The 21,505-nt window shown below is 40.7% G+C and overlaps 1 protein-coding gene across 1 annotated transcript in view; it reads right to left on the bottom strand.

The window, feature by feature from the left end:
* Positions 1-988: 988 nt before the first annotated feature.
* Positions 989-21,505, bottom strand: part of LOC149464810 (cathepsin E-like) — a 36,417-nt gene continuing 15,900 nt past the window's right edge. The window contains exons 3-9 of the mRNA XM_089674202.1: positions 18,660-18,777; positions 15,178-15,296; positions 10,169-10,368; positions 9,965-10,084; positions 3,666-3,810; positions 1,626-1,724; positions 989-1,526 (exon numbers count right to left, since the gene is read on the bottom strand). Coding sequence (XP_089530328.1) covers positions 1,314-1,526; positions 1,626-1,724; positions 3,666-3,810; positions 9,965-10,084; positions 10,169-10,368; positions 15,178-15,296; positions 18,660-18,777 — 1,014 coding nt within the window. The 3' untranslated portion in view covers positions 989-1,313. The remainder of the gene's footprint in view (positions 1,527-1,625; positions 1,725-3,665; positions 3,811-9,964; positions 10,085-10,168; positions 10,369-15,177; positions 15,297-18,659; positions 18,778-21,505) is intronic.

The following is a 21,505-nucleotide window of genomic DNA, read 5'->3' on the forward strand; positions in this document are numbered from 1 at the left end:
CTCCAAAGAAGCTAAATGAAATTTTGCATATACAATATTTGTACCATACAATTTTGTTCATGGTTATACACAGAAACAGTAAAACATTGGCTTTGGAAAGGCAAAGATTATGTCATAGCAGGCTGTCAAAATAAATCTTTCTAAGGTTACATTTACACCTAGGCATTTTAAGTATTTGTGCAAAATCGTGCAGTGCTTGTGCATTTGTGTATGCTTTTTTTGCCACATGCTGGCCAGTGTATCTTTTTCATTGTTGCTTTTTGTGCATTGTTAACCTGTTTTTCTGTGCGCAAATAAGTGTGTCTTCTTGCCGCCTTTTAAATGCCATTAACAATGAATGGCACCACAAACACAATACACAGGATCATGTGCAAAAACACATAATGTTGCGCACATTGACAAAATGCTCTGGACTGTAAGCCACCTCAACTTCCATGATTCTACTAAGATCAGTACTGGCATTAAAAAACGTTAAAGCGGAGTTCCACTCACCCTGTCAAAAAATAAAAGTCAGCAGCTACAAAAACTGGAGCTGCTGACTTTTAAAAAATAGCCACTTACCTGTCCCTCGGTCCCGCGGTGTCCCCCGCAGCCCCTTTCACCGGCCGTCCTGTATTCCAGGAGGCTGGCATCTTCAGTGTGGTCACCCGGCTGTGATAGCTTGCAGCTTCACAGCCGGGTACCCACTGTGCATGTGCGAGTAGCGCTGCTCTTCCTGAATGGTCCTGTAGTCTTCTGGGACCTGTAACGTGTCCCAAAAGACTACAGGGAGGGAGGACACATTGGGGTTTATTTACTAAAGCTGGAGAGTCCAAAATCAGACTCCCTTCTGCATAGAAACCAATCAGCTTTCAGGTTTCATTGCCAAAGCTTCATTGAACAAGCTGAGGTTAGAAGCTGATTGGTTTCTATGCAGAAGGGAGTTTGATTTTGGACTCTCCAGCTTTAGTAAATAAACCCCATTCTGTTTCCAATCGCCTAGATGCAGCATGCGGGCCTTTTTTTAGTGCACCGCACCTAAAATGTATAGGTGTGAAGGGGCCTAAATGTGTATATATCACAAAATGCCTTTGTAATTGTAAAGCAGTCAGACATTTATCATGTGTACATATTATACAATTCTCATGTGAAATAGGAAATCATTACAGCGGAATACAATGAGATAAACAATTACTCAATCACCGATTAATGAGAAGAATGTATATTTACAGTAAGATTTTCCTCTTCATGAGCGGTGTTATTCAAGGAATACAGAAATGTAAAATGTATTATTTCCGACTGGAGAAGATGCAGAGGACATGTAGATGGCACATTCAAAAGATGCTTGATACCGATTTTTGTGTGTCCAGATGTGTGTGTCTCTTTTTACGGGATTTTGCCAGTCCAACTCTGTCATTCTCACGGTCAAACACACTGTAAAACTTTGACATAAAAATATCTCCCAGGATCCAGAGACTTCCAGTTGTAGTAGAGAAATCCATGGGTTGAAACCCAGCCAGGCACATTTCAGTCTTTCCTGACAGCTCCTATGATAAATGACATGTTAGTGTGTTCTGAACTTCCTAAGCAGTGCATATTATCTACACTCACAGCAAAGACTACATAACATGCATATATCTGCTTACCTTAAGCACATACTGCTCCGGGGTTATTGTATAGTCTCTGAGTCCTATGGTGAAGGTCACACTTGGGAGACTAGATACATTCTTGCATCCTACTGCATACTGTAACATGGAAATTAGAATAATACCTTTATCTCAAGATCAAAAATGGAATAAATTCTAACATATGTTGTAGAAATGACTAATGACCTCAGGAACATACCTGCTGGGCTGCAGGCCCCAAAGACAGTGCCTTATTACAGTGTGGGGGAATGAACATGCTGTACCTTGTGACAATGACTGAAACTGGGGCTTCTGCACAGTGGCCCCAATATAGACTAGTTCAAATAATGCAACATTCATGCCTGTCATTTTTTGTAGCAGCCAGTACAAGCAATATCTAATGCAGGGGCAGTACAGTGGCTAAATGGTTAGCACTTCCCCTGGCAGTACTAGGGTCATTGGTTCGAATCCCCACCATGGCACCACCTGCCTGGAGTTTGCATGTTCTCTCTGTGCCTGCGTGGGTTTCCTCCTACACTCCAAAGACATGCTGGTAGGTGAATTGGATCCTGTCTAAATTGGCCCTTGTATGTGTATGTATGAATGTAAGTTAGAGACCTTAGATTGTACACCCCTTGAGGGTTAGGGACTGATGTGAATGTAAAATATATATGTAAAGCGCTGCGTAAATTGACAGTGCTATATAAGTACCTGAAATAAATAAATCTAAGTGCTCTTGCACTAGGAAACTATGCTTCCTTTTCCTATGATGCTGTAGTGCAGGGGTGCTCAACCTTTTGAAGAGCGAGGGCCACTTAAAGTGTTACTAAACCCAGGACCCTGTATTCACTATATCTGGTCTCCCGCAGTACACAGAGCATGGAAGTGCAATTATTTTAGTAAATATAACCTGCTAAATACTTTTTCTCATCAGCAGTATATAGCAGTCCTCTGACTTCTATCAATGTTCAGCAAAGCACTTGTTAAAGCTTGTAGGAGGAGTTTTCTTTCTGCTCTAAGAGGATGCAGAACCCCTGACCTCTGTCTGGATAGTGCTGATTGGCCCTGTGCTGATCACATGCACTCTCCCAAGAAAAAAAAAACTCTTTAGCAATACACACCAAACTGAGCATGTGCAGAGTGTCTCCACATGATAAGTCTTATCAGGAGAGGGGGGCACTGGGAGAAGGGGAGGATCAGAGAAGTCAGGATCAAACAGCATTTTTACACAATGCAGAGAATTAATCCCCTAGGTTCCACAGTGAGTATAACAAGCATGCTTTACTGCATATACACACTGATTTTACGGTTGTGGGTTTAGTAACATTTTAAGTGATTTGGTAACCAGTCGCAGGCCACAATGAACTGAAATGGTTCTAAATTTTGAACGTTTTATTTTAAGCAGCATAATGAACATTCTACACCTACAGCCACTGAATGCTGGTGGGAGGAAGGGGAGGAGAAGCTGGCTTTCAGCAGTTCCAGAAGGAAAATGGAGAGGATTGGTTCCTGTATATGTCTATCCCCGCTGCCCCTCCTGTCCAAGTGTATAACAGAATGTGACAGGGAAGCCACACAGGCCCCCTAGAGCATGGGGAGGGGGTCACCATTGCAACTCCTGACGCTACACCAGTGGTTGGGGGGTAATAACATGTCTCAACTATGTGGTTTTACTGCCCCAAAATCGCAAATGTAAATGAGCCCTTAATGTCCTGAGCCCTCTATAAGACTGCTTTCACACTGATGCGCTGCAGTTCACCCACACCGCGGGTGCAGCGCAGTGCAACTGTGGCTTTCCCGCTGGTTATCTGCGCTTTGCCCTAGACTTCTAACATATCTTGAGGGTGTGGTGCACTTTCTAAAAGCATGCAAAAAATCCTGCATTCAGGAGTGTTGGTGCGACTTCAGAAAGTGCAACATAATAGAAGTGCGCTTCCCTGCTTTGAAGCCGAGGGTCACATCATGGGCTCAGAGGGCCACAGGTTGAGCACCCCTATTGTAGTGGGTGCAGGACATCATAGCGGTACAATAAATATCAAAGGAAAGTGAAAAACATATTACCTCCCCAAATGACAGGGGTGTACCTCCGATTAGTTTCTGCAATGTCTTTATGTCGACACTAGGCCCAGTAATGAGGGAGGTTCCAGAATCAACAATAGCCTCACAACCATTGGAACAAAATTGTACTTTTCCATGAACTTTGATGCTGAATGACAAACAAAAATGGTAAGATAGTCTCATAGCAAGTCATGTAAGTGGAAGAAATACTCTCTCAATCGTATGTTCTAGGCTTTCAGAGATACTTCTCTTCATTCTATCTGTGTATAACCTGGACCCTAACTTTGCCTAGACATTTTTATGAGCTCATAATAGAGAATGGTCATAGTTGAGTAGAAATTTGAGCTTTTAGAGAAGCTATTCTTCACAATGACACAGAACAAGGGGGCTAGGTCTGTTTGCGATGGGGCATGGCGGTCTTTCTGCACACATGTGGTCATTCTGCATGTAGGCAGGTGCAGTCTATTTTCTCCACTACAGGTGGCAGTTGTCTACAGCAGCAATGCAGGAGGAGGAGGAGGTCAAGAGGAACCTAGTTTTTCTATGGTTTCCTTGGTCACAAGAAGACAGCTATCTGAATTGATGCTGGCGCCCTATGTGATTGTCGGCCATCTTGGATCAGGCAGAGTCTATTTTAGAAATAAAAATACAGTTGCAAGAAAAAGTATGTGAACCCCTTGGGATTACGTGGAGTTTTGCATGAATTGGGCATAAAATGTGCTCTGAACGTCTTTTAAGTCACAACAATAGAAGAACACAGTCTGCTGAACATAATACTACACAAACATTAGCTGTTGCCATGGTTTAATTGCACATAACATGTAAACATTCACAGTGCAGGGAGGAAAAAGTATGTGAACCTTTGGACTTAATAACTGGTTGACCCTCCTTTGGCAGCAATAACCTCAACCAAACATTTCCTGTAGTTGCAAATCAGACCTGCACAACGATCTGGAGTAATTTTGGACCACTCCTCTTCACAAAACTGTTTCAGTGTAGCAATATTCTTGGGATGTCTGGTGTGAATCGCTCTCTTAAGGTCATGCCACAGCATTTCAATTGGGTTGAGGTCAGGACTCTAACTGGGCCACTGCAGAAGGCGTATTCTGTGCTGTTGCAGCCATTGTTTTGTTGAATGACTTGTATGCTTTGGGTCATTGTCCTGTTGCATCACCCATCCTCTGCGGAGCTTCAGTTGGCGGACAGATGGTCGTACGTTTTCCTGCAAAATGTCTTGATAAACTCTGGAATTCATTTTCCCATCAATGACAACAATCCGTCCAGGCCCTGAGGCAGCAAAGCAGCCCCAAACCATGATGCTCCCTCCGCCATGTTTTACAGTGGGGATGAGGTTTTGATGTTGGTGTGCTGTGCCTTTTTTTCTCCACACATAGTGTTGTGTGTTCTTCCCAAACAACTCAATCTTGGTTTCATCTGTCCACAGTATATTTTGCCAGTAGTGCTGTGCAACATCCAGGTGCTCTTTTGCAAACTTCAAACGTGCTGCAATATTCTTTTTGGACAGCAATGGCTTCCTCCGTGGTGTCCTCCCATGTACTCCATTCTTGTTTAATGTTTTCCTTATTGTAGATGTGTCAACAGAAATGTTAGCATGTGCCAGAGATTTCTGTAGGTCTTTAGCTGACACTCTGGGATTCTTCTTTACCTCATGCAGCATTCTGCGCTGTGCTCTTGCAGTCATTTTTACAGAACGACCACGCCTAGGGAGAGTAGCAACAGTGCTAAACTTTCTCCATTTGTAGACAGTCTGTCTTACTGTGGACACATGAACATCAAGGCTTTTGGAGATACTTTTGTAACCCTTTCCAGCTTCATGCAAGTCAACAATTCTTGATCGTAGGTCTTCTGAGAGCTCTTTTCTGCGAGGCATGGTTCACATCAAACAGTGCTTCTTGAAACCAGTAAACCTAAAACTGGTCTGTGTTTTTTAAGGGCAGGACAGCTGTCAGCAACACATCCAATATCATCACACTGATTGGAGTCAAGGTTGGCTCACTCCTGGCTCCAATTAGCTCTGGGAGAAGTCATTAAGCTAGGGCCTCACATACTTTTTCCTCCCTGCACTGTGAATGTTTACATGTTATGTGCAATTAAACCATGGCAACATCTAACGTTTGTGTAGTATTATGTTCAGCAGACTGTGTTCTTCTATTGTTGTGACTTAGATGGTGTTCAGAGCACATTTTATGCCCAATTCATGCAAAACTCCACGTAATCCCAAGGGGTTCACATACTTTTTCTTGCAACTGTAATACCTGTGCTTAGTATAACTACATCAAAAAGCTGATGCACCAAAGAAATCCTGAAAACCGGACCAAATTAAAAATGTACAATAGAGGCACGCAAGCCCCTTTAAATGTTGAACTTAAACAAATAATGGAGCTGGATTGGTGACGTCAACACACACTGGTGCTTTGGCGTGTCCTGCGGGCGTGTTTTGTGAATCTGTACACTGCTTGTTACATCTCATACACTGTAATTGCAATAGCTATCTCAAATGATTTTTAATGATGCTGGATTATGAAGCTTTTCCTTTTTTTCTGGTTTTAAATGTTCCTTGATATGAACTGTGTAGTGGTTGGAGTCTGAGGGTGGCTGAAATGATTCCTCTGTGGGGACACCTTTGCTGCAATATGCTGATGGGGTCACAGACCCACCTGGCATGTACACAGTGGAAACATTGGTTTCTGTGGATTGAAAAAGCATGCTTAATCTCTTTTATTGTGAGATCATGTCCATCTGGTAAGAGGCTTGGATGTGGGGAAGCGCCTTGGTATATTGAAGCACTTTAATATTTTCATTCATCACCGAGCACTTTTAGGCACCTGGTCATTAAAGTGTTACTAAACCCCGGACCCTGCATTCACTATATCTGGTCTCCCACAGTACACCGAACATGGAAATGCAATTATTTTAGTAAATATAAACTGCTAAATACCTTTTCTCATCAGCAGTTAGAGCAGCCTTGTGACTTCAGCAGAGCGCTGGTTAAAGCTTGTAGGAGGAGTTTTCTTTCTGCTCTAGGAGGATGTGAAACCCCTTACCCTCTGTCTGGACAGTGCTGATTTGCCCTGTGCTGATCACATGCACCCTCTCAAGAAAAAAAAAAAACCTCTCTAGCAATACACACCAAACTGAGCATGTGCATGTGACCACGGGTTCAGTCTGTATCAGGTTGCCATTTCAACAAGAGGAGGGGCAGAGAAGGAAGGATCAAACAGCCTTTTTACTCAATGCAGAGGATTAACCCCTTAGGTTCCACAGTGAGTATATTAAGACTGCTTTACTGCATATGCAGACTGATTTTACTGTTGTGGGTTTAGTAACACTTTAAGTGGAGTCTGGATTATATATGGACTTTGTTTTACTTCTGAAAATTATTTATTTGGTATGAATATTGATTTCATGCTCATATTGCACAAGTAGATTTTAGCTGATTGCTGATTTTTGTTTGCTCATATTGCACAAGTATATCTGTATTCAGAGATTTATTTGTAGACGGTTTACATTTAAAGAGTTTATTTTAGACCCTGGCTCCTGGGTTTGGTGCCCATTTTTGTGAGTGGCAAATTAGAGACAGGATACCCGTTTGTCAGGGACAGAGTTTAGCGTCAGGGAAAGGTTTCAGAGGAATAGCTAAAAAGCAGGGACACACCACCTGACCAGGCTACATTCTGCACCTTGAAACAGATGCTGTTGGCACCTCTGAGTCTTATATCCACTATTGCATCGCTGCCATAACCTGTGAGTGTTCCCGGTCGGGTTGCCTTCCTGCTGGGCCATTTGTGTGTTACTGGACTTCTATTACAATATATTTATTTCAGGTACTTATATAGCGCTGTTAGTTTATGCAGAGCTTTCACATATATATATTGTACATTCACATCAGTCCCTTACCCTCAAGGGGCATACAATCTAAGGTCCCTAACACACATTCATACATACAAATACTAGGGCCAATTTAGACAGGAGCTAATTCACCTACCAGCATGTCTTTTGGAGTGTGGGAGGAAACCGGAGTAACCCACGCAGGCACAGGGAGAACATGCAAACTCCAGGCAGGAGGTGCCAAGGCTGGGATTCAAACCAACGACCCTAATACTGCCAGGTGGAAGTGCTACCATTTAGCCCCATGTTACTGCATGTGGACTCTGTGGGGTTTATTTACTAAAGCTGGAGAGTGCAAAATCAGACTCCCTTCTGCATAGAAACCAATCAGCTTCCAGGTTTCATTGCCAAAGCTTCATTGAACAAGCTGAGGTTAGAAGCTGATTGGTTTCTATGCAGAAGGGAGTCTGATTTTGCACTCTCCAGCTTTAGTAAATAAACCCCTGTGTGTTTTCTGCCCGCCACATCACGCTGCACCTACCCGCATGCATATATGGAACCAATGTATATGTGTGTTGTTTTGTAAGGGGCTAGCGTGCAATCTGAACAGTAATGATATATGGTGAAATAACTACATAGTGGGATGTATAAAAGAAGCACAGGAATTAAAAAAAAAACATTCATACTTCCCTAGATGATGGCAGCGACAATCTGATGCTGCAGCTGTCCCCTGCCAGCTCAACGCCAAGAACTGAATGATGAAAGACGACTGATTGCTCAGTTCTCAGGTCCACTCTGACTGTCAGACACCGCACTGTGTTGTGCATCTCTAGCACCTGATGGAGCACCAGACTGTGGAGAGGGCTGGAGCAAATGACTCAGGCCCTCAGCAATGAGCTGAGAGGCTGAGCCCGCTGACAGTCAGGCATCTGGGAGCATCCTAACAATATTGTCGGGATCCCTGCAGAGCCTGAATCTGGGTTATAGGAGTGCACTTAGTTCTGCAATAGAGCTTTGGTCATTTTTATTCTTAAAATTCAGCACATTTTTTCTCTGCAACAATGAACTCTTTCTGCGCTAAGATTGTCTTTATCTTTATTGGGGACTCCTTATGTACACTGAAGGAGTTACAGGTTTTAATTCCATAGGTTCTGTGTAAGGAAAGGACCTCATAAACCTAGTTAGAAGGGGCTCTATGAAAACCAAAGGATAACCAGGTTTTATCTTCCCTTGCCTCCATCTGTATCTTGCTTAATTTACATTTTGATAAACATGAATGTACAAGATCTTATCATTTGTACTATAAACCTTAAAGTGTGTAAACCCTAACAATGAACATCTCCTCTTTGCTCTGCTAAATACACAAAATAGAAGCATACCCCAACAATGAACATTTATTTGCTACCATTTGCTCTGCTAAATACACATTTTGTTATATCTATTTAATAAGTGCAAAAAATATACCTGATGATGCTGCATGAGTTTGGAATTTTCTGTGCACACTGCCTCCTCTGTTGAACTGAAATCTAAATTGCAGAACACTTCACCTCTATATTTTGGAGGAAAGATGAAGGTGTTCTGTAGTCCAAATCACTAGCATGCAGCCTAGGGTGAAAACACTGCTTCTGCATAGATACAGTACAGCAAGTATTTTCTCTAGGACAGGAAATGCATTACTGGCAGGGTCACAAGTGGGTAAAATGGGGAAAAAAAGCTTAAAAGAAAAAAAAATAATGTAACCACCATGTGTAAGAACGGGTAAACTGCCAAATACACATTTTTTTTTGTTTTAATATACCTTTAAATGCAATCAAGTACTTGCAGACATAAAATGTAGTAAAGGGATAAATGCATCAATATTCCCAGTATTATTTCAGGACTCTTTAGTCTGGAGGAAAAGAAATTTAATCTCCAAACACGGAAAGGTTTCTTCACAGTGAGAGCTGTGAAAATGTGGAATAGACTCCCTCAAGAGTTGGTTCTGGCCAGCTCAGTGGATTGCTTCAAAAAAGGCCTGGATTATTTCTGGATTATTTCTTAGATACACAGAATATAACTGGATACTAACATTTATAGGTAAAGTTGATCCGATTGCCTCTCGGGGGATCAGAAAGGAATGTTTTTCCCAGCAGGTGCAAATTGGATCATGCTTTGCTGGGTTTTTTTTCACTTCCTCTGGATCAACTGTGGGTACAGGATTATAACTTTTTTTTTTTATATGGTTCAACTGGATAAACTTGTCTTTTTCCAGCCAGACTAACTATGTAACTATATTATTATGGTTTAAAATTGACATGTCAAACCACGTTGACTTTCAGCTACAGCATATTTGCCCACCTTGATGCCTGATCTTGACTTGCATAATCTAGATCCCAGTTATGTACTCTTATGTACTGTAAAGTACGTAAACTGATAGTTCTGAAATTACCACTTAGTAATTGTAAAATACTTACTTTGCAAGCCTTATTTGCCAATAACCCTTTTTTGTGACAGGAATCCAGTCAATTGGACCTTTGTAAAGGGAGTTATCTATCCCCCCTAATAACAGCTCTCCCCCATACTGATCGTCATCTCTGAAAAAAGTACAAATATAATAATTAAACAAACACACTCTCTATCATCTCAAAATGTTTAACATGTTTTAAATGCCAACTAACCTATTTAAATGAATAGAAAACATTGACTTATTCAATAAATTCTTCTTCATTATCTGGTCAAATACTGGTGATGCATTAGCAACAGCAAGTGACGGATATCCAAGGCCCAACACCCCATCAAACTTTGCCAAAACAAACGTTTTTCCAGGTTCACTTATTGATTGACCAAAGTCCTGCCCCACTATGGTCATGTTGCTGATCTGTATTGGAAAAAAAGAAGATCTTTTGATGTGAAATAAAATGAATCATCAAAAAGAAAGACACCTACACCCTGAATCTAGGAACAATGAATTTTAGCAAGTTTTACCATCTCTCCCACAATTCTGTTGTTTGACAGTTTTCTTTTTAATTCCATGGTTATGTAACACAATTTGTAATAAAATGATTATAATTCTGATGTAAATATTCATATATACACAATTGGATATCCAATGTACTATAACATTCATCAAAATAAATGAATATTAATAGCCATACCCTGTTAGCAGCATCACATAAAATATAGCACACTGATTATGTAGGAAGACTTTAATGGGAAGCTGACGTAGGGCAGAGTTACAAAAACTAGACCAAAGGTAGAAAAGTTTTTCCTGACAACTAGTTTCATCTACTAATGAATCAAAGAAATTATTGATTACTATTGCTTACTAATTCAATTCAGGGGTGAGATTTCTACATTAGCTTCATACTGTTACACAATCAAATAGTTTGAGCTGATGTGACCCTTGTTCTGTACCGCATGAACTGAGGTCAGATGGAGCCATGTATTCAAGGTATTTACACAACATACCTTACATGCTTGGAATGGTTAATGTGCATATCAGAAAAAAGATCTTTCAAATGATTGATCTGTCCAAATGAACTTTTTTTTTTCTAGGTAACCACTTGCCGACGTCGCACAGTACTTGTACTACCTGACGGGCGGCATTTACAGGCAAAGCGACATATTGGTAAGTCGCTCTGGCTGTACTAACACAGGGGGCTCCCCCCCACGCGACACAGTGGACTGCAGTTCCCGGTAATCAGGACCCAGTGATCATGCTATGAGATCACATGATCAAATTGTCAACAAAGCTGTTATGAATCAATCTGATTCATACCAGTTTTGCTTCCCGTCCTAGTGAGCTGTGATTGGCCCACAGCTTTCACATGGTACATGGGCCACTCACACCACCCTGTACCATGTAGCTGTAGGCAAATATTTTCTTTTTTTAAACAGTAAAAACAAAAAATTACAATGTTAAAAAAGTTAAAATATTGAGAATTTTTTTAAAGGTTTCTTTTTAACTACTTACCTACCACCAACCCACAATGTGTGGGCGAGCAGCTGCTCTGGGGAAAGCTGCATACTCTTACGTCCTGATCTATTACTGAGTATGAGCATGTACACCCCAATCCCCCCCCTCCCCCTCTCTGCCCCTCCTGTCGGTTCAGGGAGAAAAGAGAGAACACAACACTTAGTAAAACCAGCACATTTTACACATACACACACATGTTAGATAAGCACATTTAACCCTTTGATCACCCCTAATAAGCCCTTTGATCACCCTGTCACCCAGCCAGTGCCATTAGTGCAGTATATAGATTTTTTCAATGATCACTGTGTTACCACCACTGGCGACATCAAATAGCTTCAGGGTCAGTTAGCGCCCCTCTTAGCCAGGGTCAGCTAGTGTTAGATTGCCCACACACTGTCACTGAACACCGCCATTACTAGTATAGTGTTTGTACAGATCAATATATTGATCATGAACAGAACTGTACTATTGCCTCCTTTGTATAGTGTCTTAGCAGGATCAGCCCTGCTCGCTGCCAGCATTAGCGCTTAGCCCCTCCCTATTTTTCACAGAAGATTTGTATCAGTTGATTGTGGGCCAAAGCAATTTATGCGCACAACAATACGACCCACCCAAATGCAGGTCTTGCAGACAATTCGCATGGAAACCTATCACAGTTTCTGAATTTAAAACTTTTTTTGGGCTAACCATCAACATGGGCATTACAAAAAAGAATGAGTTACGGTCATATTGGTCCACAGACCCGATTCATCATATGCCCATGTTCTCTGCTGCCATGGCCAGGCATAGATATTAGACAATAGTGCGCTTCATGCATTTCAGTGATAAGACACTATGAAAAATGAGAACATTACATACTGTATATGCCCAACAAGGACCAGCAACATACTGTCTACATTGCTAGACTTTGAGTGGCTATACCAGGGTGATGTCTGCATCATCTTTGTATAGTATTTTTCAGATGGCAGTCGGCTTTCATGTAAAAGCAATTCTAACAGCTAGTTAGCCGCTGGATCGCTTTTACAAGCTGGAAGAGACGCCCCCCGACACATTCCGCAGCTTTCTCCGAGGAACCCAATAATGCAGCTGGCGATTGAACTGGCTGACAATAGAGCTGATTGGAGACCAGAATGACTCCAATCATCTCTGTGGTATATATATATACACACTGCTCAAAAAAATGAAAGAACACTTTTTAATCAACATATAGCATCAAGTCCTTTAAACTTCTGGGCTATTGATCTGGTCAGTTAAGTAGCAAAGGGGGTTGTTAATCAGTTTCAGCTGCTTTGGTGTTAATGAAATTAACAACAGGTGCACTAAATGGGCATCAGTGAGACAACCCCCAAGACAGGAATTGTGTTTAGAGATGGAGGCCACTGGCATTTCTTTCCCTACTCATCTTTTCTGACTGTTTTTCACTAGTTTTGCAGCTGGCTGGGGCCAGTGTCACTACTGGTAGCATGAGGCAATACCTGGACCCTACAGAGGTTGCACAGGCAGTCCAACTCCTCCAAGATGACATATCAATACGTGCCACTGCCAGAAGGATTGCTGTGTAACTCAGCACAGTCTCAAGAGCATGGAGGAGAGTCCAGGAGACAGGAAGGTACTCTAGGAGAGCTGGACAGGGTCATAGAATGTCCTTAACCCATCAGCAGGACTGATATCTGCTCCTTTGTGCAAGGAGGAACAGGATGAGCTCTGCCAGAGCCCTGCAAAATTACCTCCAGCAGGCCACTGGAGTGAATGTCTCTGACCAAACAATCAGAAACAGACTTCATAAGGGTGGCCTGAGGGCCCGACATCCTCTAGTGGGCCCTGTGCTCACTGCACCATAGAGCTCAATTGGCATTTGCCATTGAACAGCATTCGCTTTTTTCAACACACTATTTTTCAACACACTACAACACTGCTATTATTTTATATATATATATATATATATATATATATATATATATATATATATATGTTCAAAATAATAGCAGTGTGTTGAAAAAAGCAAATAAAGCTCAAAATCCTTCTAATAGCTTTTATTTCCATACACACAAATGCATTGGGAACACTACACATTCTATTCCAAATCAAAGCATGAAGAAAAATATATCAAATTTGTGTTGTTCCTCTAAAAAAAATTTGAAGAAAAGTGAATATTAGACTGTTCAAAAAAATAGCGGTGTTTGTATTCTTCTTTACAAACTCAAACATTCACCATATAAACTGAAAAATGTTTGAAGATTTTGCTTTCCTTTGAATCACTTAATGAATATTTAGTTGTATAAGCACTGTTTCTGAGAACTGCTGTACATCTGTGTTGCATGGAGTCAACCAACTTCTGGCACCTGTGAACAGGTATTCCAGCCCAGGATGATTGGACTACATTCCACAGTTCTTCTCTATTTCTTGGTTTTGCCTCAGAAACTGCATTTTTGATGTCACCCCACAAGTTTTCTATTGGATTAAGATCCGGGGATTGGGCTGGCCACTCCATAACGTCAATCTTGTTGGTCTGGAACCAAGATGTTGCACGTTTACTGGTGTGTTTGGGGTCGTTGTCTTGTTGGAACACCCATTTCAAGGGCATTTCCTCTTCAGCATAAGGCAGCATGACCTCTTCAAGTATTTTGATGTATTCAAACTGATCCATGATCCCTGGTATGCGATAAATAGGCCCAACACCGTAGTATGAGAAACATCCCCATATCATGATGCTTGCGCAACCATGCTTCACTGTCTTCACAGTGTACTGTGGCTTGAATTCAGTGTTTGGGGGTCGTCTGACAAACTGTCTCCGGCCACTAGACCCAAAAAGAACAATCTTACTTTCATCAGTCCACAAAATGTTGCGCCATTTCTCTTTAGGCCAGTCAATGTGCTCTTTGGCAAATTGTAACCTCTTCAGCACACGCCTTTTTTTCAACAGTGGAACTTTGCGGGGGCTTCTTTCAGATAGCTTGGCTTCACATAGGCGTCTTCTAATTGTAACAGTACTCACAGGTAACTTTAGACCTTCTTTGATCTTCCTGGAGCTGATTGTTGGCTGAGTCCTTGCCATTTTGGCTATTCTTCTATCCATTCGAATGGTAGTTTTTCGCTTTCTTCCACGTCTTTCAGGTTTTGGTTGCCATTTTAGAGCATTTGCGATCATTTTAGCTGAGCAGCCTATCATTTTCTGCACTTCTTTATATGTTTTTCCCTCTTCAATCAACTTTTTAATCAAGGTACGCTGTTCTTCTGAACAATGTCTGGAACAACCCATTTTCCTCAGAATTTCAGAGAGAAATGCACTGTAACCAGCATGTACAACATTTGCTGCCTTCCTTCCTTAAATAAGGGCAATAATTGCCACCTGTTTTTCAAAGAATGAATGACCTCACTAATAGAATTCCACACTACTATTATTTTGAACATGCCCCTTTCAATTAGTGATTCAATTACACAGAATCAGCAGCATGCATGTCATGACTGTTGGGTCTGCTGGATTTCTATTACTCTACTACACCTGCTAGTAAATGATTTGCCATGTAGAAATATCATTTCTACCAAAAACAGTGATTGATCAGGTTAGTGATGTCTGACTGCTATTATTTTGAACACAACTGTATATATCATTTCAGTTTTAAAATGAATGGGTTGTTTTAAAAGGTAAGGGTTCAAATATAATTGAAGCAAAGTTATACATCTTATCTTACTTATGACAAAACCTCTTACCTGCAGTGTGTCTTTTCCCATCATACCAACAAGTTGTCCAGTGCCATAGTGAATACTAAATGTCTCTCCAATGTGCTCATAGGTAGTGGACAGGAAGGGCTTGAAAGTCTTATGGACAGCTATAAATAAATAAGTCACTTTACTTAGCGTTATGCACTGTGTAATGTGTGGTGCTTTATATTACAGGGAATATGGGAGACCGCTATAATAACACCATTGCCTAATAAAAACTGTATTAGGGCCCATGCACACTGGCTTAAAAAAATGCTGCTCCTGGAGGAGTTTATTGTTTTGCCTGTAGAAGCAACTAATGTATTCATATGTGTCCATACACATTAGGTAATTTAGAGACATATTTTAAGCTCAGTATTTACAGGCAGAAATAAAAATCTTTCTGTTTTATGTTTTGAGAGTAGCTACTACACAAAAAACTGTCAAAATTACTATTTTTTTATGCCAAGAGCATTGGCATTTTTAAGCCAATGTGCATGGACCCTTAAACCCAAAAGCAAACATTTATTATATTGGAGCTTACCAGTTCGTAGATGTAATGGCTGCATTAGTTTCCTTTTTTAGGCTTTCTTTTGTCTAGTTGCAGCTGGTGATCTGGCCAGTAAGCCTGTTGTTTTTCAACAGAACAAGCTCTCTTGCATTTACAGGGATGAGACAGACCATTTAATACTTGCAGGGTTGCTTAAAACGATCAACTTTTATTTATTTATGTAAAATCTTTATCCCAAAAGGAAACACAAAACTGTTTTTGTAACTGATTATAAAGTGTTAGCTGGAGTTTCGCTTCAATTTGTTACTGTATTTTAATAATAACAGAATCTTCTATTCCTTCTATCAGTTAATCCTCCACAGTTATTACCTGTTGTACCACCAGCCCCTTCCTCTTAGATTGTAAGCTCCAAGGAACAGGGTCCTCCCAACCCTCTTGTATTGAACTGTATCGTTGCTGTATTGCCTCCCTTTATTTTGTGAAGCGCTGAGCAAACTGTTGGCGCTATATAAATTCTTTATAATAATAATAAAATAATAATAATCTGATAGTACTTCTGACACTCCCCCCAGACTGACAATTCTGCTGTGCAAAGGTGCCCCCTGTGCTACTTCATTCAGAGTGGAGGCACTCTAATACAGGAAGTGTGCTACTGGTCGGATCACCAGGTGAAAACAGAGGGAAAAAAAGTCTAAAAAAGAAAACTATTGCAGCCTCTGCATCTAATGATTGATAAACTGCAATATTTAAAATTTTTGGTTTTGGATTTAATCCGCATGAATGAATATGTACCATAACTATAGGGCTCATTTATCAACGATACAATGGAGGTTTTAAAAGCAAAATATAATTATACTAGACAAATAGGCTACTTCAAAAAATGCAAATAAAAAGAACAGTGGATACACTTAATACAATACTCAAAATAACTTGTTCTTAGCTTTGTTTAGTGTAAGCTTTTTGAAAGCTGCAGTTCCTTGAAGCAAAATGTCTGTCTCAGGAAAAGTAGCAGAAAAATCTAATCTCCAATTTTGCTTCATATGTATTGAAGCTTGAGGGTTACCATAAAAGCCAGGCAACTAGCTGGTGTAGAGGGAAATCACCAATGGTATCACTCATAGTTCTCCCATGACAGGTTTATTTTTATTTGAAATCTACCTAAACTGGAGAGAAGTTTTCATTTCAATTGTTTCGCACTTGGAATTCCCATTAGCTTTAAGATACATGGAATGGCTAGGTCTATTGTTCAGTGCTGATCATACATGCATCAACTAATAAACCAATCAACCAAATCTTTTAATTGATCAGATGTTGCAAATGGTTGTTCACATTACCAACATAAAACTTGCTGGTATTAATCTAATTGCTTTTAATAAAAAAAAAAATAAATCAGTATCTGCCAGCTCATGCTGTAAAAATGATCATTTTGTGCTATGATTGATTGGTTTGTCCAGCTACAATTGACACAATTTCTATTTTAGCTGAAATGATTCAGAATGAGGGATCACTCAATGAAACAATCAGAATTTTCAGGACCCATCAGGTCATTTTCTACATTGATTCAGTATCACTCAAAATATTGCTGCACTGTGAGAATAGCACAGGTGCCCACCAATCACTGCGAGAAGAGGACCCAAATGCCTACCAGTCAATGCTGGATACTACAGAGCATAATCTAGGTAGCAGCCTAGGGCCTGGTGGATGTCCAGGGGCCCAACTAAAATTTATGCTCTTGTAGTAGCATAGTGATATTGCCTAAAGTTGTGCAGTTTCACATCATTTCACAGGGGAGGATGTATTTGTAGGAAGTTGGTGTCTGATGGGGCCATGACAGTATTGACAGTCTATATGGGGCAGCTTCTCTGTGCCTATTCTAGTCTATATCAATGTGAATCAAAGGGATGGGGGGGCAAATCTGCTACCTTGCCTAGGGCCCTATTTTTCCCTAATGTGTTTCAGACACCAATAGATGCTGTGAGCTAAACCAAGTACACAAGCATATTACTACATCTATTTTTTTCCACTATAACAAACCAGAAGTCACCTTTTAGCATATTACTGATGCAGCTCTGCACATTTCAAACAGGCAAAAACATTTGCCAATAGGGACATTTTCTCCTGGGTGACTGTGATGAATATTGAAATTCACAGCATATGGGATCTTTTTGTATCGTGTGCCATAGGCACAGGATGAGGGAGCTAGTTAATAATCTAGAAAATAGAAAAATCCAACTTGGATGGTGTGTCTATGGTCCCCTCTGGACTTTTACTGCTACAACAAAAACAGAAAAGGCAAACGCTTAGTGCACTATCTTTTGGGCACTTTATTGGTGAAATAAATAAAATCATACTCACATGCCCAGTAGGCTAAAGGCATGTAAATACACAGGCACAAAGTGCATTCATCCGCTATCCAGTCCAACTTTGTATTGCTGTCTTACTGCTGACTTTTACTGCTGTCTGGGACATGGCTGTGACACCATTGTCAGTGACTTAAATGAACTGTCCATAAAGACCTACTGTGGGATGAAATCTGCGCTACTGCCGCTGAAATGGTGAAACCTGTATTAGGTGTAGTTTCTCTTAAAGCCCAACTGCAGTGGGTCCTGTCCCATCCACTGTACTGCAAGAGTTAAATACTTGTTAGGTCTAGGGCAGTGGTCTCCACAGTGCGGCCCAGGGGCCGGATGTGGCCCTTTGCTTGCCTTTATTTGGCCCTTGAGGCACTATTCCACCAACTGTCAACAGTGATGGAGCACCATTCCCTCTACCGACACCATCAATGGGGCATTATACTTCTCACTGATATCAACAATGGAGCACTATTCTTCTCACTGATATCAACAATGGGGCACTATTCCTCCTATTAAAACTATTTTTTGTTGACCCAGAGTTGGACTTTAAAGAAGATTTTAAAGGCTGGAGCAGAAATAAACTAACAAGAGTAAAAGTAGAGTAAGGAACATAATAGAAGACTTACTGCATGCTTCACTGACACAGTAACAGGAAGGGACCCAAAAATTGGAAGACCCAGTGTCAAACACCACACTAAAGTTTTGAGGGGGAGTTCCAACACTGATTCTGCCATAGTACTGAGCCTGGAATGAGAAATATATTGCATTACTGTATTACATTGTCTCTATATGTAAAGCAGATGTACACAGAAAACATAAAGACCAAAACTGTGCACGTTTGTCAGTGCTAATACAATTTCTGCTAGCTGCATATTTTCCCTATTTAGTATTTATTTTGAGGTTTTGTATTTAAAGTGTTTTTTAATAATATACATGGTATACTTACCTGCTCTGTGTGATGGTTTTGCACATAGCAGCACTGATATTCCTCTTCTTAGGTCCCCCACTGGTGCTCCTGGCTCCTCCTCCCCACTGAGTGCCCACCATAGAAAGCAGCTTGCTATGGAGGCACTAGTGCTGGCTCGTTGCTTAGTTGGCTCTGTGTGTCCATTGACATTCCTTACTGGTTATGATTGACAGAAGCAGGGGCCCATGGCTAGGAGAGAGCCTGGGGAGCCGCTACTCTCATGAACAGCACTAGATCGGGCTCATGTAAGTATAAGGGGGGAGGGAGCTGCAGAGAGTGCATTAAGGTAAAAAAAAAAATTATAAAGGTAATGTATTGTGGTTTTGCATATACACTATATTGCCAAAAGTATTGGGACGCCTACCTTTACAAGCAGATGAACTTTATTGGCATCCCAGTCTTAGTCCATAGGGTTCAATATTGAGTTGGTCAATCCTTTGCAGCTATAACAACTTCAGCTCTTCTGGGAAGCCTGTCCACAAGGTTTAGGAGTGTCTATGGGAATGTTTGACCATTCTTCCAGAAGTGCATTTGTGAGGTCAGCCACTGATGTCGGATGAGAAGGCCTGGCTCACAATCTCCGCTCTAATTCATCCCAAAGGTGTTCTATCTGGTTGAGTTCAGGACTCTGTGCAGCCCAGTCAAGTTCCTCCACCCCAAACTAAGACTTTGCTTTGTGCACTGGTGCACAGTCATGTTGGAGAAGGAAGGGGCCATCCCCAAACTGTTCCCACAAAGTTGGGAGCATGAAATTGTCCAAATGTCTTGGTATGCTTATGCCTTAAGAGTTCCCTTCACTGGAACTAAGGGGCCAAGCCCAGCCCCTGAAAAACAACCCCACACCATAATCCCACAATAATGTAAGGTTTGGATGCAGCTGCTCGGCCATGGAAACCCATTCCATGAAGTTCTCTATGCATTGTTGTTGTGCTAATCTGAAGGCCACACAAAGTTTGGAGGTCTTTAGCTATTTACTCTGCAGACAGTTGGCAACTTCTGCGCACTGTGCGCTTCAGCATACGTTGATCCCGCTCTGTCATTTTAGGTGGCCTACCACTTCATGGCTGAGTTGCTGTTGTTCCAGTTGCTTCCACTTTGTTATAATACCACTAACAGTTGACTGTGGAATATTTAGTAGCAAGGAAATTTCACGGATGATCTTATTGTACAGGTGGCAACCTATCACGGTACCACACTTGAATTCACTGAGCTCCTGAGAGCGATCCATTCTTTCACAAATGTTTGTAGAAGCAGTCTGCCTGCCTAGGTGCTTCATTTTATACACCTGTGGCCATGGAGGTGATTGGAACACCTGAATCCAATGACTTAGAGGGGTGTGCCAATACTTTTGGCAAAATAGTGTATTTTCCTTTTCTCTTATTTCATCTTATTTATTATGGTCAGGATAAAAAAATACAATTTATCCACTTCAATAACAGCATTTCAAACCCCCTTCTTTTTCAGGTCCTTTTTCTGTTTTTAGTGCTGTGATAGTTTAACTGATAATAATTCAGCCATGCAACACTGTACCCAGCTAAATGTTACCATTTTTTGACATATAGAGCTTCCTTTTGGTGGTCAATAATACTTTAAAATTGCCAAACCCTTCACCTTGAATTGCAGCCTTCCTCCACTGCAGCTTGGAGGATTGATAGAAATGGATTTAGAGCAGAGGCATTGTGCACATGACAGGTATTTATAAATGTCTGTTCAAAATGACTGTCAGTCCAAGTTGCCATGTTACTACAATGGGGGGGTTGGGGTAGTTAAAAATATATTTTTTAGTGAGATACATAGAAAATATTGTAAATTAATGTGTTGTGATTCATATGCAGCCAGCAGGGGGAGTTCTTGCCACTTTTTCATATATTTGTCTGTCCATCCATATCTGCTATGCCTAAAGAAACAACACACACAACAGATTGGGTAAAAAAAGCAAAAAAGTGACTAATTCCTCTCTCTCATCCCTCCTTCCTGATGTTTTTAGTCATCTTCATCCAATCTGTCAGTTAGAGAGAAACGTGCAGAAAGCTTCTGCTGTGCTCTCTCTTTAGAAAACCCATAATGCTTTGTACACTGCTTTTGTGTACACTGCATTAAATGTTTACTTGTAAATCAAAGATCTTATATAAACCCCAATAAAAATAGTTATAAAACAATAAAGTTTAAAATGTATAAATGGTAAAGAATGTTTTCATATTTCACAAAACCATCACTTTTTCCTTTCGAGAGTATCCATTGGTGCATTTCAAAACATAGTGATATATATTTCTTAGTCTTTCTACTTTATATTCACAGGGCATTTTCTTTAACCCTAGATATCAAACAGCAGCAAACACAAAAAAATGTTCCATAAGTTTTACAAAACTGATTACATACTTTCACAGCAACATAAAAACATCTGACATTTTATCCAAAAACCATTTGAATATTAATCACCCAGAATATCTTTGAATTTACACTTTTGTGCTGGTTTCTTTCTACCAACCCATGTAATCTCCTGCA

This window comes from Staurois parvus, unplaced genomic scaffold (genome assembly GCF_062004578.1).
Source record: "Staurois parvus isolate SC_StPar_1 unplaced genomic scaffold, SC_StPar_1.0 ptg000147l, whole genome shotgun sequence".
Classification (NCBI taxonomy): domain Eukaryota; kingdom Metazoa; phylum Chordata; class Amphibia; order Anura; family Ranidae; genus Staurois; species Staurois parvus.